The sequence below is a fragment of the Ornithodoros turicata genome, chromosome 2 (assembly GCF_037126465.1).
Source record: "Ornithodoros turicata isolate Travis chromosome 2, ASM3712646v1, whole genome shotgun sequence".
Classification (NCBI taxonomy): Eukaryota; Metazoa; Arthropoda; class Arachnida; order Ixodida; family Argasidae; genus Ornithodoros; species Ornithodoros turicata.
This window is the reverse complement of record NC_088202.1, coordinates 97,392,454-97,412,955: the sequence shown is the minus strand read 5'-3', so window position 1 is coordinate 97,412,955 and position 20,502 is coordinate 97,392,454. Positions and strand designations below refer to the sequence as shown.

At 42.9% G+C, this 20,502-nt stretch overlaps 1 protein-coding gene across 1 annotated transcript in view; it reads left to right on the top strand.

The window, feature by feature from the left end:
• The window catches only part of LOC135385819 (neural cell adhesion molecule 2-like), a 598,454-nt gene extending 594,581 nt beyond the window's left edge, over positions 1-3,873 (top strand). The window contains exon 21 of the mRNA XM_064615351.1: positions 3,352-3,873. Coding sequence (XP_064471421.1) covers positions 3,352-3,402 — 51 coding nt within the window. The 3' untranslated portion in view covers positions 3,403-3,873. The remainder of the gene's footprint in view (positions 1-3,351) is intronic.
• The last annotated feature ends 16,629 nt before the right edge of the window (positions 3,874-20,502 follow it).

Below are 20,502 nucleotides of genomic sequence, written 5' to 3'. Positions count from 1 at the left end.
GGATCCTCGCTCCTCAATCAAATGACTCCCGCCCAATCAGCGCGAAGGAAGACTGGCTCTTGTTCTAGGAGACCAATGAGCGTCCAAATATTTCCACATATATGACGCAGCCAATTAGGGACATTTAGAGCAGCTGCGCCAGCAGCGACAATATTTTCGGAGCGGTGCGTTTCGCTTTGGATCCGGCGGCTGGTTTTTCGGCAAAGGACTGTAGAACAACGGTTGGGCCGATTTCGATTCTAAAAACGGCAATCGCATCAGGGGAACAAGATCTACCAATGTTACATTTGAACCGAGCCTCTATCTCTAATAATTGAAAAGTTAATTTGTGCAAATTAATTAATACGATGATCAAGGAATTTTCTGATGCCCTCAAGAACGCAAAAGAGGCATTAGTTTAAATCACTCGGATGCGAGGTTTTGCAAACAACAGCGATACAGCGAGCAAGCGACACAGAGACGCGGAGAGTGAGAAAGGCCAGCAGATGGCGCAGATCGCCTCACAGCCTCGGAACTCGCACGTTACAACCGTTAACAGCTTAAACCGCACTTCTCAGGAGTTGCAGCTGCTCTTAAAAAAAGTATAATGGTAATTAGTAACATGTCACAGATGCGTTACGTTGTACTTATATATCACGTGATGTCTGTCCGCCAAACCGGGGCTAGCTCCAAGTGTGTCCTTTGCGAAGTGAATGTTGAGGGTCGCAACTTTTCAGTTTCTAAAAGTTCAAAATTAACTTGTGCGAAAAGTATGAAGAATTGAGAGGTCACACAAAATGAATACTATTCGGGAGTCAGTGTTTGCCAACATGCTTATTAATTAGGATGGGTCAACTGAATCCTCGAGTCCTAGGCAGGGATTCGAGATTCGGAAATCCGAATACCAGTGCCGAAAACAGCGAATTGAATCTTTCGAATCCACCAACCATGTTTGTCTGTTTCTTTTTAAAATTCGCACCTCCGGAGTCCGCCGAAAGCCTGATTGGCCGGCGGGTGATTTCTGGTTTGTTTGTTTGTTGACATTGGCCTGGACTGAAAGAGTTCAGGCAGGAACACTTACATTTCAAGTTTAAAAGTAACATGGTTTTGCTTTTGATTGTTTCTTATGTTAGTTTTATGGAAAGAATTCAGACTCGATAGTTTATCTACTCTCTGTAATCGATGAACAACATGTTAAATAAATTACATTTAAGAAGAAGTATATGGGTATGGTGTCTCACTGAAACTGAACTATTATTCAATTTGTTTTTCATTAAACAAAGATATCAAATTCTGCTTCAAAACACTTTGCAGTAGAAGTGTTTTTCCCCTGGCTTTTTAAACTCTTTTTGATGAAAGGATTCGAGATTCAAAAGATTCGTGGATTCTTCCTTGACCTTCCAGAACCTTCCTTGGATTTCTGATTCGGAAATTTCTGGATTCGTCCCATCTCTATTATTAATGCTCTTTCCACACTCGCTTCGTGGCGATACACAGTTGTTGATAGCGTTTGACATGTTCAGGGAAAAGCTACATCTATTTGTTTTTCTGTAAAGGCTTCATTACGGAGGTAATCTCACACGGACAGACTCTACCAGACGAACTCATACTCCCAGAAAAAGCGTATTAAACGTAGATTTCCGAATAGTCAAACGCTTTGTAGGAAAAGCTGTCGTGTGGCTGGAAGAAGGCAAGCAGGGGGTACAGGCAACAACATTAGCTCCAAGTTCCTGTGAGACCTAAGCTTCGGTGCAGTATGCCAACAGCAAGGCGCTGGCCCTGGCGAGAGCAAACATTGCCATTCGTTTGATCTTTTCACCTCCTGATGGCCACTTAATGATGACTCGATGAGTAACCGCTTATGATGGCAGTTGCGCCACTTGATCAGAGGGAAGCCTAACCATTCCGTCAACGGGAAGCAGACGGAAGGGTTTGAGGTTGGGATCCGTGGATATCTCGGACAAAATATTGTCATTGCAGAAAAATCGTCTTGTGTTTCAAACATTTGAAAATGATAAAATGCACATATATGCCCACCAACGCTCTGCCCTCAAAGCTGTATTCACCTCTCTGTATACCATAGGACTTATCCTTATTGTGAAAGGCTCATTATTTCATTCCCCGCATCCGCACTAGCAATGGGGTAGGGTATCGCCCCTGGCGATGAAACTCCCCATTCATCATCTCACAATAAAGTTGTTGTTGTTTGTTGCACACATATGCGCAATGTACATTAAATTATGTCTTAAATGCGCATCAGCTCAAGGTCAAGATCGATGTGAAATAATATATATATCGACTGTAAGTGTACTTTATACTGTACTTGAGGGAACTTAAATATTGCACTGTTTTTAGACACATTCGACAACGTGATGCCTACGGGAAGGTGTTGCAGAGAGAAGGTTACGGTAGCGGTTAAGTAGCGGCATAGTATTTACGTTATTTTTATTTCGTAGCGTTAGCAGTATCGCGTTAGTTTTTCAAATTTTAGCGACGCTAATATTGCGCTACTTTTCTGTGGAGTAGAAGGTACCAGTATTTCGGTACTTAGTTTTGGTAGGGGTACAACACTGCATGGTTGTGCGTACTGCGCTCATCGTATGAAGCGAACGACACCCCTTTTGCTATCTGCGAACTCATGATAGCATCTTCACATAGTTCCATGCTTCCGGCTTTGTAATCGTTTAACTGTGAACATGAGCAGCCGCCTAGCTCAGAACTGTTCTTCAGCAAGTAGCGAGTACCCCACGCACCGATTAGTCTATTCCATTCTAAGGCTCCTGGTGGTGGTGGTGGTATTGCTTTAAGATCTCGCTGTTGTCGGCCTCACAGAGGTGGGCAACGTCACGACTAACGCCCTGTGGGAGAATGCGCGTCCTGGGCCGACTTCTAAGGGGAGTGTCCCGACATATATATTGCCATTGTTCTTGCTTCGTGAAGACAATTTCGTGCACGTTCGTGATTTTCGACACCGGCAGCTAAAAAAGTTGTTCGTCGTTATCGGTGGTCTTGCAACAGGACCATTGCCAACGAATTATTGACCATGAAAGACGGAGAAAATGCTCTGAGGACCTTGCTTTGTGTGAAGAACGACTTATTTTCTTGTTTCCTGTCTTCCTTTCTCTTGAACTGGACATTATGCTTTTGTTGGCCAACTGATCACAAGGAGGTGCTCTTATTTTGAACTAGTTGTCAGTCAGTGTGTGCGAAGAGTAGATTCCACTTACTTCTCTCACTGAGAACGTGGAGCTACAAAAGGCCTATGGTGTAGTGGCAGTATGTTAAACCAAATGTGATTGTGCATGCATGTAAAGTGATGATGCAACCATTGTGTTCCTACATCTGTATTCATTTCTTTTGTACGTCATGCAGATCCGTGATACGCCCGAGCGTGAACGGCGTGCCATATCAACTCCCGTTTGACAAGAGGCGTACCTCGGGGCGGTGCCCGCCACTGCTGAGCGGTCCTTCGCTTCACCGAGGAACCCAGTAGGCTCGTCGGGCCACAGCCACCACTACCGCCGGAACAACTGTGCCTTCACTGCGCCTCACAGACAGTGCAGCGACCCCAACGCCTCACGACGGGGCAGTGTGTCTTCCACAGAATCCTTCGCGTCCTGGACAGCGGGACAGAGTTCGCAGTATTCTCCTCCGGCACATGATGCCATGGAAATGCGTCGACCTTTAGCTTCGGCAACACTTCCTCGACGTCCTCCCCTCAGACGTCACGCCTCGGTAGATGAGTGTGAGGGCCCGCGCTACGAAAACACATCCTTCCTTAGACAACTCCAGCTGAGTAGGTACGACGACGACACGTTACGACGTCACGGTGTTTTCACTTGCCGTGTGTGAATTTTACGTGGCGGAGCAGTGTATAAAACAGTGTAGAATTTCCTTTGTGTAGTGCGTTGGTTCCGCCGACGCTTACGGCAATAAGATGCTTCGAAAGCGTTCAGACAGTCGGAGTGAGTGCTCACAGCGCCGCGTATTGTACAGTTGTTTTGCTCCGGTAAATAAGGCGTTCTTGATAGCACCTCCTCTGTTGTGCATACTGGAGGTTCATATCACACAACGCAGCGGACATTCCGTGTCTTGCTCATGAGATGGAAAATATTCTTTGTTTGGCCGTGCTTGTTGACGTACGGCACTCTTGTCACTGAGTTTGAACCGTTGTCTGTAATTACTCTGTAAAATGGGCGCGACAAAATGGGCGGAAACAAACTGAGCTAGGTTTCGGAGTTAAATGGCACAACACTAGATAACAGTATTTTTCTAACGGATGGAGCATGTGGTCAAGACCGGGAAGATCTCGATGCAGGTCTTCCTTTTGTAGTTTGTAGACACTGTTAGCACTGCATCAAGTGTTGTTTGCCAAATGTTGTGTTCCAAGCTAGAGCATACTTGGAGTCCGAAGTCTACATATGAGCTCTGAATTGTACAAAGAAGAGAAATGCTGCTTATGACGTTGCGCTATAGCAGCAGCATGTTGATCCGAGTCACGGACGAGTGTAATCTACTGTCTATATATAGTGAGCTGGAAGCAGGTTGCACATGGGCGACCTTCGCGTCAAAAATTTACTATTCTAAGAATGCCTGACCGTATACAGTAGACGATTTCAGAAAATCCCAGTGTTCCTTGAGCACGCATTGCATCCTGGGCGCTTACTGAGTGAGGGAACGAAGAATAATCCTTCACGTTTCGCTTTCGCTGACCTTGACACGTCGTGGACAACGGACCGGTAGGGGAGAAATCGAAACAGTTTGGAGTCCACCCGTTTGTTTCGTATTACTAAGCACCCACAGTTCAAAGCGGTGTTAAGGACTCTGGGACTTTCCGAAACCGTCTATTGGTCCCACACGCAATATTGCAAAGGCGGCAAACGGTGTAGGTGGTTTCACTGCGTTACAGTTTGTCTCGAACTCTATTCTGACCTGACCTATTGCCGAAAATTTCAAGTGTTGCGATTACCGCCGACACATTCGTCATTTTTAATCAATTTGCGTAACGACATGTTTTTGAGGCAGTTCATGCATGCAACTATGTAGAACAATCCACCAGCTTTTTGGTGGCGCTAGTGAAGAAGGACTTTACGCTTGGCAGACTTTCCAAGAGTTGGCTCTTTGCAAAAGTATCATTTGCAATATTGTTTTTGACGGTGATGGCCACTAACTCTTACGTAGATAGTGATTAGATCACAACAGTAACGGAGAACACGTCGCCGAGGCGTCGGATGATTCCTCTCATGACCGGTAATGATTGCAGTGCAAATGAGTGCAGTGAAATAGTTTTGAATATCCTCACTACGCGATTCGACACACAGAACTGCATAAAAGTCGCAGTACGAGATTTACTGTTGTGTCTCTTTGAACGTGTTGAACAAATGGTCCATAAGAAAAATAAAAATACAAGCAAAGCATAAAGGCGCAAGTGGAACACAACCCGATACATCCATAACGAGCTCCCATTCGCTAAAAAAATACTAATTAAAATTACTAATTATACGTGCCATTAACGAACATGGTGAAACTGATAAAACAACGTAAACGCTGGCAAGGTGGTAAACGAAATGCGTGACGGAGACCTGTAGACGGAGACCGCGGGACCTGTAGAGGAACCCTGTAGTCGTCACGTGCAACGCTCACTCACGGAGGGGAAATACGGTCCCGAATAAGGCATTCGCCGTCACAATGTTTCTAGTCAGCGTGGAAGTACTGCAAGTAAATTCGCAGTTAATTATTTATAATTGAATCGTATGGCAGGGTGCCCTGATACTGTGACGTCAGTGTCATTATCTTCTGGTTTTTGTTCCGCAAATCACTGAAGGTATCAGTTCGACAAGAAAACTGGTCGGTCACGTTTTATTTTATCAAAACAGCCTTTAACGGACCTTATTTCGGTCGCACCCCATACGACGTCTGGAAAGGTGCGATAGTTCTTCCTTAGGTAAGCGTCAATCCGAGACCGTGCGAACATGCCTTTTGATTTATCTGCTGTGTCAAGAATTTAAAAAAAATACAAGGTTCTTTTGAACGAAATTTCTTGCATTGCATCCCCATTTACGTCACGGTCGGACACAACACTCATCACCAAACTAGGGGTCACCTTAAGGGGTGTAACGTTTAAATCGTTGTACCGATAATTCACATCTTCTCTCGACGTGATAGGACAATTTGTCACATTTGTCAAATTCTATCAATACCAACATCGCTCCGTCAATACCAGTCAGCGTCAATCAACATCAGCTTTATTAAACGACGCATGTTATTGTTCTTGCGGTGACGCCTCTCGACAGCGTCACTATTATTCTCCTTTACCGATATTCTCAATCTCTGATTTCCACAAAAAAAGAGAAATGAGATCCTACACAGCTGCCTTTCAATGCTTCTCTTCCTCCATTACCTTGTGGCAATTCATAAAACGTATATTTGATCAGAAAATTCCGTTGGCAGTCTTTCATATTTAGAATGAAACAAAAAAGAAAATGAAGATTGATTGACTTCGTTTTCTGTTGTGCCGAGTATCTATCTGTTTCAATTTTACTTCGTTCTGAAAAGTGCGGTAATAATAAGAAATTGCTTTATTTTTCGCCCATTTATATCTACTGGAAACAATGGCGTCTGCGATGCGTCTGAAATACTGATGCACTATTTTCCATGGAGCAGACGACAAAAAGGACGTAAATCATACTTTGATGCGTAGATAAGTGCCAAGGTAATGTTAGAGGGGGTAGGGGGGTAGAATGATATGGCGGTAAGCAGCGGGATGTGTAGGGAATTTTGCCTTGCCGATCAAAAAAGAACAATATATATATATATATATATTTCGGACATATATTACCAGTGCTATTATTGATGCGCAGGATAGATGCAACGGATTTGCCATACACCGCATCTGGTGAAACAGGAGTTAGAAGCACAACATATCTCATATACTGAGATGCGCTCATCTTTGGTGCATTGAGTTTCGGACATTTCGGCCGCGCTTTTAAGCTCCTTCTGACACATCATGTGTCATTACGCTACTTCTGTCGTTTAGAAAATGAACACAATCCAATTCATAATGTTCTACCGACCAGAGGAACCAGAAAAATCATGGAGGCATTCCACTCAAGATATACCTGAATTCAAGACAGCGCATGTCCACCACGCTGTTCGCAGACTCGCGCCTCAAAAGTGAAATTGCGACCCAGCGCCCTTTCGCGTAAGCACATCTTCTGTGATGATAGCGGTAGTTGTTTTACCTCTTACCACGAATACCACTTTCTCAAACGCACAAACTGTAGGTGGACGCATCTCTCACACGTACTCTGAAATATCTTGTACAAGCATTTCACGCGTTCCACGGCGTCAACCACTTCCAACATTCTAGGTACTTTGCATTTCACCTTAGCTGCTAGCGACATGCACGCCGCATTGAGAGCAGAAGGAGAGCATCATTGTTTACACAAAGGATCCAATTAGCGTTTTGTGTATTCTAGCCCGATGTCATCTTCGCAGGGTTTAGGTCTATTACCGCACGGCTCAGATAAATATTTTGCCAAACAGTGGCTGAAAGGAAACAGTGAAGTGAAAAAGAAACTAAAGTAAACTAACTCTTGACATCGGTGTCACGTGCATCCCCCCCCCCCTTATTTTCCCCAGCGGTCTCGCGACAGAGTACTACTAGCATGAAAGCCACAGGGAACGATGAGCATGAAGGCGATACGAAACGCAAGCTGTTTCTGAGCAATGTTGAAACGTACCCCATTTGCTTTCTCCAGGTTGAGTTTAAATATGACAGCTCATCAAAGGTACGCTACAGCCGTTTACTTTTCAAGTTCGTTTATTGGGAGATGTCTTCCGGAATGGGTAGTTAAGTCAACTTCCCCAATACAGCCTTCCGAAGAAACACAAGGCACAGTCTAGGAGTTAAACTGGACTACAACATGATACACGAACGCAGCAAGACAGCGAAAGTGGAAACGCTAATCTCCCTCACCAATACTTTGGAGATGTCCAGTAAACTTAAAGTAAAATAATAATGACGCCATCATCGTTCAGAACCGACGCACGCAAGGTTGCTTGGTAGGTGGTGTTTTATTGAGTAGCAATCTGCCTGCCGGTGTAACGGCATGGACCTTCCAAAAGCGAAACAGAATGCACACACTTTGCACCTGTTGCGTAGCTCTTCCCGTGAGTCTTGCACACTTTTACCAGTGGACTAGAAGACGCACGAGAACATTTCATAGCACAATCTTCCTTCGATAAATAAAAAGCATTTACCTAGGCATTATGGTAGATAAAAATTACACCCTTCTTTGCTATTCGCCGCTGTTTGTTTTACGCATAGCTTGCTTCAACCACACAGGAAGTAAGCTTCAGATATAGGTCACATGACATTGGACATTTTCCAATGCTGTTAGTGCCAGTAGCACACTTCACCTGATTACGTATGTATATTAGAAGTAATTAAAGCTGCTACAAAAGTGCAAGGCTGCTTTATGACGATGACGAAAAATGTTTTCGGCCGCGAATATGTTGTTTCCATCGCCATGACACACTAGGTTGTGTGACTTGATCACTTCCTTGAAAAGGACTACCGAATCATGATGTTATACAGAAGTCATTTGTATCTTCTGATGTACATACATGACTTGCAGATGACTTTGTAAATAAGAGTACGAGTGTGAGATCTACATAGTGCACAAGTATCTGGTCACATTTCTAGGATCGGGTTTCCGACAGTTAATAAAGTTGATCTTTGGAAATTGATTTGTACAACACATTATTTGCACAGTTTGGATTACTTTGATAGCGCGGCGTTTTTGTCAAGGAGTTGTGGCGACTTCGAGGAGGACGACGTTTTGAGCACTTTAGTTGTGCGGAGCGCAAGAAATAAACTCATTCGTTCTGTTTGGGCAACTCGTCAGCTTCGGTCATTCTTCCCTAGACAAGGACCGCATAACAGGTGTGATCCGAACATGGACAATGGACGACTGCAACACAGTAGGTAGAGACAACGCTGGGTTGCCTTCCACGATCAGCCACGTCTCTGTCAAACGTCCACCCTTCTGGCGCGCAAGTCCGAACGCGTGGTTCTCGCAAATGGAGTGCCAATTGGTGGAGAAGGCGTGTGTCAGCTAGGCACGACAGTTCTACGCTCCCGTTCCAGCGCCCGTGGCCTAGTGGCTAGGTTGGGCACCCCAGGTGGGTTAGGCACTGCACACTGATATTGAGAGGTGACCCTGGTTCGAATCCGGTGGCGGCTGTGCTGTCTGGGTGTTTTCCCTGGGTTTTCCTCAGGTGCTTTAAGATAAATATCGGCACACTTCCCTGTGCAGTCGGCCAAGGACGCACGACCCCCCCCCCCCCCCCGTGCGACAGTCGTGACGTTGCCAAATAGCTCAGTGTTGCGTTCATACGCCTGCGTTGGTACGTGTATACCAGAGCATTGTACAAGGCTCAAGCCGCTCGGGTTTACTCGAAAGCACGAGCACTGGCGAGCCTTGCCGGATCACCAGCTCCGGTGGCGCAGCGGTAACGCGTGCGCTTGGAGACTGGGAGGTCCGCGGTTGGAATCCGCGGGGCGGCTGTGCCGTCTGGGGTTTTTCCTGGGTTTCCCTCAGATGTGTAATAGGCGTATGCCGGCACAGTTCCCCTGAAGTCGGCCCATGGACGCAGCTATCCTCCCCTCGGGCGGATTCCGCTCGGTCTTCCACTTCACCCTTTCCTCTCCTCCTCTCCACCACCTTTCCCTTCCCGAAAAACATGCCGCCTATTCAGGCAGGCAGACATCTCGGGTTCCTCCCAACGACACTCCTCCTCCTCCCCCTCCTTGCCGGGTCAGGTAGAACATATTGTGTGCTTTATTGCGCGTTGGACGTTATTGAATCATTTGTTGCATTATCGCTTTCATACTTTTGCCACATTTTTTTATTGCGTGTCAGCACCGCGAAGCAACTGTGGCTATGAGTAGCGTACAGAGTGTGGACAGATGGACAGAGGACAGCAAGAAGTAGTAGAGGGCTTTTGTCACAAACCATGCGTAATCATGTGTATAACAAACTTATGTCCTTAAAGCTGCCATGCTGTGTGTGTTAAAGGGAGACTTCGGAACGATCGGATAAAAAATTGCTGCACATCGTAGTTTGTGCATAACATCCACTGTATGCAGGCCATCAACTTTGTTTCTTCCTCATGTGACGATTTATGCCCCAAATAAGAAAGCAATCAAACCGAAACGGGAACGTGGAGAGGAGGTCGCAGAAATTTTTCCCTCCCAAGGCACGATGGGCAGTTTACCATTAGGGTTGCATACGGTTGTGTAGGGTTCGGAGCGTCGGCACTCCGCAGTGCATTTCTGGTGGTCGACAGGCAGTCTTGCCAAATTTGGGGGAAAGTCGCTATACTTAGCGGATTTCGGTTCAGCGACTTTTTAGCGACACGAATATTGCTTCATAAAGTTAAGAAGAATCGTGATATCCCTGTCACATTTCGGTGGACGACAAGTTCTGTCGAAGAATAATATGAAATCGCGCTACTCTTCGCCGGCCGTAAGTGCTCATGGTCAATGACGTGTCACGGAGAGCTCCAACGAGTTCCAGCGACCTAGCGATCTCACGTGCTGCGTAGACTAGACACATGTGCTTTCCAAAATACCTACTAAATATAGTACCGCAAGAGCTGGGTGGTGCCGACAGTATTCGAGGGACAGCTGCGTCCAGAATAAGACTGTAACACATGGGTACAGTGCATCTGTTGCAAGTGTGAGATTTTTACCAGGCTGTCAGACATAAAGAGGCATAGTCGGTCGCAAAAACACCATTACGTTCGGTACCTCCGATGGTTAAACGAGAAAAAGTTCTGCAGAAGATGTTCAAGGTTCCTTATTCCAGTAGTAGTGTGTCTGGTCGTAGGAAACCGGGGTCAACTACGTTCTATGCCCCCTACACTGGGCCGATTTCACTCGCGTATTTTTTCCCGCGCCCGGGTGGAGGCGCTTATCGGTGGGCGGCGCGTGGCCGGAGGGCTGCGCGGGCGCTTACCCTCGCACATTTTTCGGCCTGGACCGACTTCTTTAGCCATTTTTCTATCAGGGCCGTCTTCATTCTTATTTTCACCCGCTACAACAACTGCGTGGTGGGCGGATTACATGCAAGTATAGACATGCAAAGGATAGCCACACACAAAAGTACAAATGAAAATATATTTACTAAAGTCATTAGTGTCGGGAATTACGTTGTGACTCTGTGTGAAGGAGAAAAACCAAGCCAAAAACCTGATGACACAATATGATACACGTAACAAAGGTTATACTTATTACAGGTATGATGCTATAGCACTGAAGGGGTATCACACATCATACACAATATTTTTTATTAACAGTAACACACAAGTTTTCAATTAATCAGAACTAAAATGGGATAGCACATTTAGCACATTTAAGATATTTTTAATCAATACGATTACAATCAAAATTACAAGTTTTATTATAAAAAGTCTAACATATTTATATGTGAGCACCATAGAGGAGTTTTAATTACAAAGTTCTAATACATGTACGTAACTTCAAGCACAATAACTAATATTCCAATATGGCACAATTAATCAGATTCTTATGAAGTGGTCGGTAGAGTTGGCGGAGGGCCTTCGTTTACCGTCAAGCATTCTTCAACCTGGGCCGACTTCTCTCACGATTTTTTCCAGCGCGCGGTGGGTGGTGCGCGGGTGAGGGGCTGTCCGGGAGCTTACCAGCGGTCCAAGGGCTGGGCGTGCCCTTATCATTGTGTATTTTTCATCATGGGCCGACTTCTCTGGCGATTTTTCTGCCTGGGCCGGCTTCGTTCGCAATTTTTTCAGGTGATGCGTGGGTGGTTTACATGTAAGTAGGGGCATGCACACTGACAACACCTGGGCCGAATTCATTCACATTTTTCACCCTGGGCCGACTTCGTTCGCAATTTTTTCAGGTGGTGCGTGAGTGGTTTACATGCAAGTAGGCACACGCGGGTGAGGAGCTGTCCGAGTGCATACCAGCGAGCCGGAAGGCTGCATGTGCCCGTATCGTTCTGTATTTTTTTCACCTGGGCCGACTTCTTTGAAAAATTTTTCGCCTGGGCTGACTTCGCTTGCAATTTCTTCAGGCGGTGCGTGAATGGTTTACATACAAGTAGGGACATTCACACTGGCATTCCAGCCAGGCGATGATAGCGTCACACTTGGGCCGACTTCTTTGGCAGTTTTTCTGCCTGGGTTGACTTCTTTCATATTTTTTTCAGGCGGTGCGGTAGGCGGTTTACACGCAAGTAGGGGCATGCACACTGACAACACCTGGACCGAATTTATTCGTAATTTTTCCGTTACAACAGTTACGCGGTGGTCGGTTTGCCTACAAGTAGGAACATGCACACCGGCAACCCAACCAAGCGTTGGTGCCGTCACATCTGAGCCGACTTCATTCGTAATTTTTTTCCGCTACAACAGCTGTGCGGTGGACGTTTTACATGCAAGTATAGTTATACAAAGGATAGCCATGCACAAAAGTACAAGATTAAATACATTAAAGCCAATAGTGGCAAGAATTATGTTGCGACTCTCCGTGAAGAAGAAAGAGCCAACCAAAAACATGAAACGGAGGAAACACAATACACATAATAAAGAATATGGGAAGCTAAGTTGGGAGAAAAACTCAACAAAAAAAAAGAAAGCAGAAGAAACGCAATATACATAATAAAGAATTTGGGAAGCTAAGTTGAATATTCCAACACAACACAATTAATCAATTTCTTATGACATGAATAGCACACATGCAAGGAAATAACGAGAAACACGATCAACAGCTAATAGAGAGCCAAACCCATGCATCATCCAAACAAGAGATACGTACAGGAAAATAATTGAAGAACAATCAATCAGAACGGGAAACATGACGGTTTTAATACAGCAACTAGCACAGAGTTAACGCTGAATAGCAGAGAAACACTTCTGAACGGCGCATCATCCATACGTAAATAATAGATACATGCAAGGAAATAATGAGAAACACGATCAACAGCTAATAGAGAGCCAAACCAATGCACCATCGAACACGTAAACAAGCGGTACACAAAAGAAAAATAATTTAAAAACAATCGAGAAAACCGATAAACATGCACAGACTTAACACTGAATAGCAGAGAAACACTCTAAACGGCGCATGTGCCAACGTGTAAACAACAGACACATGCAGGAAAATAATATCGAAACACACTATCAAACAAGAAACATTACAAATTTAATAAATCGAAATGGAAGTAATATATCTTTTGAACTATCATAAAATCATCCTTGCGCCCTAATCTAGTCGAATAATATACAATTTTCGTCCTACTCAGGCACTATAAACATTACCTTGACAGAGGTATCCAACACACACAGTACAGCCAATCTTTGCTACTTGAGCCTGGTGGGGGTCACTCTCTCTCTCTCTACCTCTATACAGCCCAAAGCAAAGAAACCGAACGTCCTTTGTCAGTCTATGGGGTGGGGAACTCTCTTTCTCTCCCTCTTTCACATTCTTTCCTCCAAAGGGAAATATTCTTAGGACTGGTGCACAGAGGCGAAATTTTTTATCGATCGACTATCGCAAATAGATGTTAGCATTATTCGATTCTCAATAACACCAAAAGAATTATATCAAAAACAAACAGCAGCAAGCCAAAAGTCTAGGAATAGACGTCAATATCAGTGCAAACTGGTTTTAGACAAACATTATCTAAGCAAGCGAGAAATATCATCTGCGGAAACAATACTCAATCAAAACGAGAAACGTTGCATTTAATGTATTTCAGATCAGACACAACAATCATGCATACATTATTCTCAACTCACAAAATATCAATCGAGTGAACATCTGAAGCAGAGAGAGAAAGTCAAGTTTATTCAGTGATGGAAACAATACTAATTCGAAAACAGAAACAAATTTAATTGCATTATTTTTTATGATAAGTTTGCAACAGTAATTTCTACACGCAGAAGCCGGAGTCCATAGGTCATGGGAGGACGTGATAAAAAGCTGCTTCGAGAAAGAAGAGCAACGAAATAATTCTATTATCACAGCATTTCAATACGTCTTACACATGGTCGTATTCGGAGATATGGTACAAATTACGGAATTGAAGGTGCAAGAACTTGTATGCCGAATCTACAATAGTTATAAAAATATTTGCACGTCAACAACGGAAGGGCCGCTGAGATTGATGGTGGAGTTTTTGAGGTTTGCTAACGAAGAATTGAAATACACTAGACCAGATGTAATTGTAATCATTGTAATGGGCATTGCATTAATCAAGAAAGCAATCAGATCAAATTATCATATACAAGCAGTCTATATCGCGCGATTCATTACGGATTTGTTGAAATTACACCTAACAGTTGAAATAGAAAGTATATAAAAATATTATCACGTGATATGTTCCACTACAGCCTCTAGCGAATTATTTTCTTCCATCAGTTCTTGCAATATTGTCGAATGAGCAGAACTTCAATATTGTCGTACAAGGTCTGATGTATCATCTCTTATTGAAACTCAACGTACATATCAACTGTGGTGGACCATCGGGCGATTTTCGTCTAATGCTCTCTTGTACGCCATTCAAGAACCTTCATACAAAGAAAGGAAACATCAGCAAGTTCGTCGCAACAAAGTTCAAGTTGCTGAAGCAATACAAATACGGCTACAACATATCGCCTGCATCAATCAACGCTGGATTCAAGCGCCCAATAATAAAACTAAATTATTTGATGTCTTGTAATTTCATCAGTCAAGACAACAAACGAAAACTTCAGGCTTCGGAATAGGACAATTGTAATTTATCGAAATAAACAAGTGTATAACTGAAATCATAAATGTAATATTTGTCATGAATGAAATGAATTATATGCATCGCAACGAAAACAGCTTATATTTAGTATGTTTAGATTGAGCACAATGATTGCTATGGAGTCGAATATTCCACACTGTGTACAAGGATCCTCGCATGGAATCAGCGCTGACAATCAAAGAGGTTTTACACGACTACACGCTGTACAACATTGTCATCCGAAGGAAAGAATTGTAGAAGAATCGCTAGTTGAAATTTAGAGGCATTTTACATCCATCTTTGTTTACAAAAGAGGATCACTAATCTTTCGGCGGAATCTTATTTTGTGAATTAAATTGCACAGTGCATATATTTCTCAAACAATTGGACAGTATATGTTGAAAGGAATCTATTATCAAATGACGCGATGCAAGTGAAGGATTTTGCAAGCATGACGCGCAGGCGGAGTCTACAATTCTAATGATCGTTACACGCGGCACACAATTGCAATCAGATTTTTGGAAGAATCGAATCACACAACTGTCATCAGAAATGTTTAACCACTATACAATGAAGATGAGCACTATGCATAAACAAAATGGAGGATATGTAATTATAATAAGTAAATATTCCTGTTGCAAACTTAACCAAAGCAGCACAGATCACACATAGACATAGATCCAATTCACAAAATGTACCTGAGGTTTTCATTAGCCATACTGAAAGACTATCAGCCTATTCATAATGTCATAGCATATGAGACACTACAAATGGAAAGGGCGTAGTTTAATTTTAGAAGTTTTGAGCTCATAATGAGACAAAACGCAAACTCCACACCAAAGATAATTTTCTTGTTTAAATTTTCAAAGTCAAAACTGCACACTCTTTCTTACAATTGTTTTTAAGATATTGATTACAAAGCTGTCTATATAGTCACACATTGTATACAATATATTTGTTTGAGCATTAGTCGATAAAATTTTTCAGATCTCATTCCGGAGCAGTGGAGGCTATAACACATCAGTAAGTGTTTAGTTAAAATTTGAACGGGTGCCGCAATTTACGAACTGAGTTGTAGAAAGTGTAATTTCACAATACGCAAGCTTTAGCTGGCTCACTTTGACTCGCGAGCGTTTTAAGAACTCTTTCATGACGACAGAGAATTTAATCGAATGGATTGCAATCATTGCATTGCAATGATTACAATTACATCTGTTCTAGTGTATTTCAATTGTTCGTTAGCAAACCTGAAAAACTCCACCATCAATCCCAGCGGCCCTTCCGCTGTTGACGTGCAAATATTTTTATAACTATTGTAGATTCGGCATACAAGTTCTTGCACCTTCAATTCCGTAATTTGTACCATATCTCTGAATACGACCATGTGTAAGACGTATTGAAATGCTGTGATAATAGAATCATTTCGCTGCTCTTCTTTTTCGAAGCAGCTTTTTATTATGTCCTCCCATGACCTATGGTAACGAGTACAAAATCCATCCATCTCTTCGCTGAAACTTCCTTGTTCTGTTTTGTAGTGTGCTTCTACACTTAATTAAATCATATCGGTGCTCATCCTATTTATTAAAAATTTATTATGCTATCAAGTTTAGAATGTTATTAATATCCACCTGCCGTGAGAATTATGCAAATCAATTTACAAAAAGATGTGATGAGTAAGAAAAACGTGTGCTTTCAATGATTCTACGTACAAGACCGCGCTAGAGACCTCCCTTCCCTATCTTGATTAGCAGGAGAGAGTTTATGGTTTTCATCTATACATTATGTACCAAGACCATTGTAGGATTCCCCTACTCCCTGAGGGCGTAACCTTAACGAAAGTGTATGGGAACTTTATGGCTAGCGGCTTCCCTCTTTCACTTTGAACCCACTAGTGGGTCCTGAATGAAAAAGACGTGTTTCTGTGATGTATTTGCGCTGCGTGGTTAGGAAAATGTTTGCCTAAATTAATTACTGCTTTGACTTTGTTTCAGATGATCACTCGATTGATATTAATAAACAATATTCTACTAGATGGGAATATATTTGAGCTGTGTGCGTTGATTTCCACTTTAGAAAGCTTTTACAATAATTTGCATTTCAGATTAGCTGTTTGTTTGCGGCTTCTGCGTGTAGAAATTACTGTTGCAAAGTTATCGTAAAAATGATGTAATTAAATTTGTTTCTGTTTTCGAATTACTATTGTTTCCATCGCTGAATAAACTTGACTTTCCCTCTCTGCTTCAGATGTTCACTCGATTGATATTTTGTGAGTTGAGAATAATGTATGCATGATTGTTGTGTCTGATCTGAAATACATTAAATGCAACGTTTCTCATTTTGATTGAGTATTGTTCCCGCAGATGATATTTCTCGTTTGCGTAGATAATGTTTGTCTACACTGATATTGACGTCTATTCCTAGATTTTTTGCTTGCTACTGTTTGTTTTTGATATAATTCTTTTGGTGTTATTGAGAATCGAATAATGCTAACATCTATTTGCTATAGTCGATCGATAAAAAATTTCGCCTCTGTGCACCAGTCCTAAGAAGAATGTGAAAGAGAGAGAGAGAGAGTTCCCCACCCCATAGACTGACAAAGGACGTTCGGTTTCTTTGCTTTGGGCTGTATAGAGGTAGAGAGAGAGAGTGACCCCCACCAGGCTCTAGTAGCAAAGATTGGCTGTACTGTGTAAAGCTTGGCTGTACTGTGTGTGTTGGATACCTCTGTCAAGGTAATGTTTATAGTGTCCGAGCAGGACGAAAATTGTATTTGTTCGACTAGATTAGGTCGCAAGGATGATTTTATGATAGTTCAAAAGATAGATTACTTCCATTTTGATTTATTAAATTTGTAATGTTTCTTGTTTGATAGTGTGTTTCGATATTATTTTCCTGCATGTGTCTGTTGTTTACACGTTGGCAGATGCGCCGTTTAGAGTGTTTCTCTGCTATTCAGTGTTAAGTCCGTGCATGTTTATCGGTTTGATAGATTGTTTTTAAATTATTTTTCTTTTGTGTACCTCTTGTTTACGTGTTCGATGGTGCATTGGTTTAGCTGTTGATCGTGTTTCTCATTATTTCCTTGCATGTATCTACTGTTTACGTGTGGATGATGCGCCGTTCGAAGTGTTTCTCTGCTATTCAGCGTTAGCTCTGTGCTAGTCGCTGTATTTTAAAATCGTCATGTTTCTCGTTTTGATAGATTGTTTTTCAATTATTTTCCTGTGCGTATCTCTTGCTTGGATGATGGATGGGTTTCGCTCTCTATTAGTTGTTGATCGTGGTTCTCGTTATTTCCTTGCATGTGTGCTATTCACGTCATAAAAAATTGATTCATTGTGTCGTGTTGGAATATTCAACTTAGCTTCCCATATTCTTTATTATGTGTATTGCGTTTCTTCCGTTTCATATTTTTTCTTGGGTTTTTCTTCTTCACAGAAAGTCACAACATAATTCCTGCCACTATTGGCTTTAATATATTTAATATTGTACTTTTGTGTATGGCTATCCTTTGTATCACTATACTTGCATGTAAAGCGTCCACCGCGCAGCTGTTGTAGCAGAAAAAAATTACGAATGAAGTCGGTCCAGGGTGAAAATCGCGAATGAAGTGGGCCCATGTGTGACGGCACCAACCCTTGGTTGGGTTGCCGGTGTGCATGTTCCTAGTTGTATGCAAACCGACCATGGCGTAACTGTTGTAGCGGAAAAATTACGAATGAATTCGGTCCACGTGTTGTCAGTGTGCATGCCCCTACTTGTGTGTAAACCGCCTACTGCACCGCCTGAAAAAAATATGCAAGAAATCAGCCCAGGCAGAAAAATTGCCAAAGAAGTCGGCCCAGGTTTGACGATATCATCGCCTGGCTGGGATGTCAGTGTGCATGTCCCTACTTGTATGTAAACCATTCACGCACCGCCTGAAAAAATTGCAAGCGAAGTTGACCCAGGCGGAAAAATTGTCAAAGAAGTCGGCCCACGTGAACAAAAAATATACAGAACGATAAGGGCACTTGCAGCCCTCCGTCTCGCTGGTATGCACTCGGACACCTCCTCACCCACGTGTACCTACTTGCATGTAAACCACTCACGCATCACCCGACAAAATTGCGAACGAAGTCGGCCCAGGCGGAAAAATCGCTAGAGAAGTCGGTCAAGGGTGAAAAATACACAATAATAAGGGCACGTCCAGCCCTTCGGACCGTTGGTAAGCTCCCGGACAGCCCCTCACCCGCGCACCACCCACCGCGCGGTGGAAAAAAAATTGTGAGAGAAGTCGGCCCAGGTTGAAGAATGCCCGACGGTAAACGAAGGCTCAACAACTCTACCGATCACTTCATAAGAATCTGATTAATTTTGCCATATTGGAATATTAGCTATTTTGCTTGAAGTTACGTACATATATCAGAACTTTGTAATTAAAACTCCTCTATGGTGCTCATATATAAAAACGTTAGACATTTTATAATAAAACTTGTAATTTTGATTGTAATCGTATTAATTAAAATATCTTCTTTGATTAAATGTGCTAAATGTGCTATCCCATTTTAGTTCTGATTAATTGAAAACTTGTGTGATTCCCGTTAATAAAAAATATTGTGTATGATGTGTGATACCCTTCAATGCTATAGCATCATACCTGTAATAAGTATAATCTTTGTTACATGTATCGTATTGTGTTTCTTCTGCATCAGGTTTTTGGCTCGGTTTTTCTCCTTCACACAGAGTCACAACCTCCAGTGGTCAGAGTCACAACGGCCAGAGGTGCAGCCACTGCATGTTGCATATTACAGTTTAAAGGGGATGTGCACACAGGTTTAGAATTGTCATTTAATTCTTCCAGAGGCACAGGCGAGTAACGTAATTTGAATTACTATTGACGCTTACGGAGGCAGCAGAATCTTTTAAAACGAACGAATCGTAGTGCCAAAGATATATTATCGACGACTTACGCCGTGCCATACTAGTGGGATCGTAACAGAGGCCACAGCAAAATTCGGAAAAGGCGGCTGCAGAGCCCTTTAAACAGGCGAAACCTCTTTAATCATCATGCCAAAGACAAATTATGAAGGACTTATGTCGTGCCATTGTAGTGGGATTGCAACAGAGGCAACAACAAAATATGGAAGCAGAGCCCTTTAAAACGGGCGAAATCCCTTTAATCGAGGTGCCAAACGCATACTGCTAACGACTTAATGTCGTGCCATTGTAGTGGGATTGTAAGAGGAGGCGACAGCAAAATTCGAAAAAGGCGGCAGCAGAGCCCTTTAAAATAAGCGAAATCTCTTTGATCATGGTGCGAAAAACATAATACCAACGACTTATGTCGAGACATTCCGCTGGGACTGTAACAGAAGCGACCACAAAATTCAGGAAGGCGACAGCAGAGCACTCTAAAGCGTGCAAAATACATTTAATCATGGTGCCAAAGTCATATTTTGAACAACTTTTATCATGCCATTCCACTGTGATTGTAACAGAGGCGACCGCAAAATTGGAAAAAGGCTGCAGCACAGCCCTTTAAAACGGACAAAATCGCTTTAATCATGGTGCCAAAGCTAAGTTTAACTAAGCTGTGGTGTATTGGAGCTAGGTGGCTGCCAGCTCCAGTTCTTACGCGTTAAAGCATAATAATTGCGAGTGATGCAATTTAGAAGCGGTCTTTTATACCGCTGTCTTTTAAGAGAGTGGAGAGCGCTTTCAG